A 5,000-nucleotide genomic window follows, 5' to 3' on the forward strand; every position below is an offset into this window, starting at 1 on the left:
AAGAACTTGGTCAAAGTAATATCCAATGGGTGCTTATTCGATTTTCGCGATGTGGTCATTTTGGCTATTTTTTTTTTCTCCTTTTCCTCTGTGCAAAGCACCATGTTCATAAAATATTGAACTCATACGACAGGTGAAATTTTGCGACGATTTAAGCCTGTAATTGTGGACAAGTTTTGCTTATGAAACATCATCCTTCATGGTCTTTGCTTTCCTTCCCTTCTTGGTTTCTAGTTTGTCTTTTTCCTTTTCGTTCCACCCAATTATTATCTGTGAATTAAAATTCAATGTTGACGAAACTTTGATTAGATGTAACGTCTAAACTATTCGTGCGGTAAAAATAATCTAGAACGACCTAAAAGTATATAGAGGCTTCATCTGGTCAGGTTTAAAAATGTCTTGAACTGTAGTTTCCCGTGATGGAATACGCTTGTATAATTTGGTAACCGTAAAAATAGGCATCATTTTTGCCATCGTTAAATAACTTTAACTTTAAACTTCCCTTTAAGACCTTCGTAAACTTATAAATATAAAGTAAGCCAAGAAAACTTGCCAACGACCATACTTTACAGCTAAAGGAATACCGTTGCAAATTAGATAAAACAACATTTCAATTTGGTTGACTTTTCAAAGAGAAAACGTATTATGCATTCCCGCTCCTTAACTATGTCAACAAAAATGTGTTCTCTTTGTTGATTAAATAAAGCGATGAACAAAAAATTTGGTTTCTAGTAATGCTGCTATAGGAACTGAGTCCAGTGGAAAGAATAGAGTGAAGACAATGCTAAAATCGACATAATTTGAAACCATAATTGGCGCGAAAATTCGAAAAAATTAAATCTTACCATCTGATGGCAGAGGCAAACTCCACAGTGATGTGAACAGGGCAGCAAGGCAAAGAAGAAGTAAAGTCTTCGAAGCCATTTTCCGTGATTTCAATGTAGACTTCCACTCCAATGTGATCGCGGCTTAGAATGATGTACCCGTTTTCTTCTCATCAATTTATAGGTTTCTGGAATGGAGAAAGTTATGTAAATATGCGAAAAATATCTTCCCTTCCTTCTTAGTAGTACCAATAAGTCAGATATTGCGTTTTGTTATTTTACGTTTTCAGGGAAACACAAAATGACACTTCAAATAAGGAATATTCTGGGAAAAGATTGTTGCTATTTCAGATACACTTCCAAAGTCCATTTCAAGCAAACAGGGCTTCCTTGAAATACTGATGACAAAAAATATAATGGATTTTACGCAGTTAAAGATGCAATTTAATTAAATATTTGTGTCAAATGCTCAGAACTGAAATGTTGGTGAGGTTTTTGTTAAGTTTTGTTGCATTCATGATACTAGACAGTTATATTTACCAAAACTATTTTCCAAAAATATATGATAAAGGGCGTGAATATGTTAACATTAATTTTATGCTTAAAGGTCTACAAATACATTACTTATACCAAAATTTGTTGTTAAGGAAAATTGGAGAAAACAAATCAGGATTAAACTGGAATACTTGCAGCTTTTTTAAGATAGTACATATGTGTCCCAAAATCTAATTTGTGAAGGACGTCATATTCATAAAGTTCTATTATGGTATGGTCATTCTTCTTAAAGTGTATAAAAATAATGAGTATCCTCTTCAGACTAGTTAAAACAATACCAGACAAGGAAACTATTATTAGTATTTTCCGGCTTGCTTCATCCCAGTTTAACCCTTTAATCCCTAAGAGTGCCAAATGGCACATAATGCCATGACTCTTTCAATATTTGACAGGTTTCTACGAATTTTTGACACCAAGATGATCTTGTGAAGAACTCATTAAAAGGATGAACACGTAACCCCCTCCCATATGTGATATGGTAGACCACAGCCATATCCTTTGACCTTTTTCTGCTAGAAGTTGTGAGTCTTTTAGAAGACATCTTTGACATTAATGACCATGTTGAGAACTACAAAATAAGTTATGATTTGGGGGTATACCTAATATATACAAGGTGATTGGAACGTTTTGAACTTTTAAATTTTTACGTTTAAAGGCCTTTTATCTCAAAGCCATAACATTTCTCATTCATAATTATATCTGTTATGAAATACACTTATGAGTAGCTTTAAAATGATATATCATACATGGACATTGAGTTTGTAGCCCTGGAACTTGCGAAAATGTCGTTTTGCCTAAGAGGTTAAAGGGTTAAAGGCATGGTGATTAATGACTATTTTGTTGCTCTAAATAAATCTGGACAACTAAAGCGAAAGAATTAAAGTGTTAATGGTCAAACATTAAATAAGATTATGAAAAATATTATAAACCGTGGTAAAATCAGACGCTTGATGTTTTATGATGCTAATCGTCAACGTCTCTTACGAAGCCATGTTTTGTTTGAAGTGCAAGTATCATATTGCGGAACTTGGTGATATTCATCAATTTCAAGGTTGCGTAAATCAATATCTCAAAGACAGGGCAGCAATGTTATGGCAAACAATTCCTCTGTGTTAGTAGAGCTACAAATTTCATCTGGTGCAGTTTCTTATGAGGCTCTGTTTGTTAACCAGAAAATCCCACCTTAGCGTGATTCGTAGGCCTTTTTCTGAAACGTGCAGTGAGAATGTAATTCAAACCAATTAGTTCACCGGCAGACAAAATTAACTCTAATGAAGCAGTTGGGAAAGAAAGTAATTTGTTGTCTCACCACGCATTTACTGAAATGTATACCTAGTAATTCGGGTGCAAAGTTTTTTCATGACTTGCAAGCTTTAGCTACAAGCAGGGAGCTATGTGGTCTAGGATTCCTCTTGATTAAATTATGGCAATACAGCGTTTTGCCGTGAAACAAGGCAACATTAAAAGAAGAAGAAGAAGAAGAAGAAGAAGAAGAAGAAGAAGAAGAAGAAGAAGAAGAAGAAGAAGAAGAAGAAGAAGAAGAAGAACAGAAGAAGAGAGGTATTTGTCGAGCAACTGCAGTACTTAAAGGCCGTTCTGTTTTTAGAGAAGATTTAAACGCATGAATTTAGATTAGTTACGCAACCTTTAAAATAATTTTTAGAAATTTATTCCATTCTTGGAAGATTGCAGTAACTGGGAAATGGTCTCTAATATCCGTGAAAACAAGCCGCAACTACCAGGTTCTTGTGCAGGAACATTTGTAAAGATGTTATCAGTTGAAGTATCTGAGTTATAATGTACTCTAAGAATATAAGTGGGAGCAATATAGGAAATCATATTGTAAACGGATTTTCCTGTGTCTGAGTGACTCTCATTGTTATTAAGCTCCAATAATCAAGCCATCGCACATTACTCAGTTACTGAGAGAAACCTGGCATCGGTAAGCTATTTACTGTTTATCTCTTCTTGTGTACAGACAAATTAAAGGCCTGGGAAGCAAGTTTTGACCATTTCAACTGCCTATGTTAACTACTACTCCTCGCTCTTGGTAAAATGCATGAATGATCCAGCCTCGGACCTTTTTTCGGGTCATCCAACCTTTCGTGTTGGTTGCCACCTTAACACAACCTTGCTAGAACAATACACTCTGATATCAGTGAAAACAATCTGAATGATACTTATTCTTTAGATATTGGATATGTGTTTTATTGCGCAACGACGTGAAAATACAAAACATTTTTTCCCCCGTAATTGAAGCTTGATTAAAATTGCTGAAAAATGCTCGTTATCCCTAGTTCTCTTTTCATATTCTAATAACTCTTGCCAAGAACGGCTTTGCTGTAATCTTAGCATACCAATTATAATATCATGGGCACAGTTATTTGTCTTGCCTGATTTATTTTGCTTTTGTTTATTGGACAGTTGCTTCAGTTTTATATTTTGAGAAAACATTCATTCCCTTCTTTCTACTTTGCGACGCCTGAGTATCTGACTCCCAGTTGGCTTGATAGCTCAGTTGGTAGAGCGCTGCACCGGCATCGCAAAAGTCATGGGTTCGAATCCCGTTAAAGCCTGAATTTTTTCAGGCTTTCTTTTCGCAACTGCTTTAGTTGCGTAGTAACTGCGAGGATCTTTCTTCTATTTGATCTTTCATCCGCAGTTCAAATGTATGTTTCATATATTTATATTTATTTTTGAAGCCTGAGTACTCTTGTGTCAAAAGTCAAAAACAGCACGCGGATATGTGTCAATGAGATCTTAATAGAACGCCACATGTATTACTTTATTTTTAGTTGCAAAATTATAGCTAGGTCATCATTATAGTGATCAAATAGCAAGGGTCAACTCAATGCATTATACATGGTTAATTGACCCAGCGTGGGGTCAAGTGCTTGGATATTGGCGTCCTTGCATTTTTATGGACAATGCAAACAAAGCTTGGTCACAAAAGGATTTATTAAATGGCTTTACCGTTTAGTTTGAACAAAAAAAATGAGACTAAGCTCTTCTGTTCGGACAGAAATTTTAAAAGGTGCAAGATTTCTTTCAGTGAAATTAATACGTTGAGCATTTAAAATCTTGTAAAAGTTAAACAAGCTACGTTTAAAATTTCGACGAGCTCTTTTTAAAACGCCTTTGTGCGTTTTAAATTAAAAGATCCCATGACAAGCCTAGCACCTTCTTTCGAGTTTTCAGTTTTTGTTTTAGCGCTGATTTCCTCCGGCTGAAGGTACCTTAATAACATATTTAACAATTTAACTAATTGCAAAGGTCAGTTTTCGCACATGAAAGGGTAAAAACTTCGCAAATTTGTTCCATTTTGCCTTTTGCACGTTGGCGTAAATAATGAACATTTTTATCACAAAGTTTTAGGTCTCCGATCAAGAATTATGGAATGAAACAGTTTTGGACCGACATTGCAAAGTATAAGCTGAAACGTAGAGATGTGCTTGCTAAATCATGCGACTTTGCAAGCGTAGAATAAAAAAAAATCCATAGCGTTTTAGGTGCTTATTAAAGACAGCAACTCAATAAAAAGAGTTAAGTAGAAGGTTTTCTCCAGATATAAAACAAAAAAAATTCTTTGGGTTATAAATATTATTTTTATACCAATATTTT

The 5,000-nt window shown here is 34.8% G+C and overlaps 3 protein-coding genes across 6 annotated transcripts in view; all 3 read right to left on the reverse strand.

Moving 5' to 3' along the window:
- The window catches only part of LOC146477159 (uncharacterized), a 2,578-nt gene extending 1,616 nt beyond the window's left edge, over positions 1–962 (reverse strand). The window contains exon 1 of the mRNA XM_085113640.1: positions 846–962. Coding sequence (XP_084969766.1) covers positions 846–924 — 79 coding nt within the window. The 5' untranslated portion in view covers positions 925–962. The remainder of the gene's footprint in view (positions 1–845) is intronic.
- LOC146477157 (uncharacterized) overlaps positions 1–5,000 on the reverse strand; it is a 44,446-nt gene that overhangs the window by 17,358 nt on the left and 22,088 nt on the right. The window lies entirely within an intron of this gene.
- Positions 1–5,000, reverse strand: part of LOC146477158 (uncharacterized) — a 30,156-nt gene that overhangs the window by 16,959 nt on the left and 8,197 nt on the right. The window lies entirely within an intron of this gene.

The sequence above is a fragment of the Pavona decussata genome, unplaced genomic scaffold (genome assembly GCF_977016875.1).
Source record: "Pavona decussata unplaced genomic scaffold, jaPavDecu1.1 SCAFFOLD_71, whole genome shotgun sequence".
NCBI classification, from domain to species: Eukaryota; Metazoa; Cnidaria; class Anthozoa; order Scleractinia; family Agariciidae; genus Pavona; species Pavona decussata.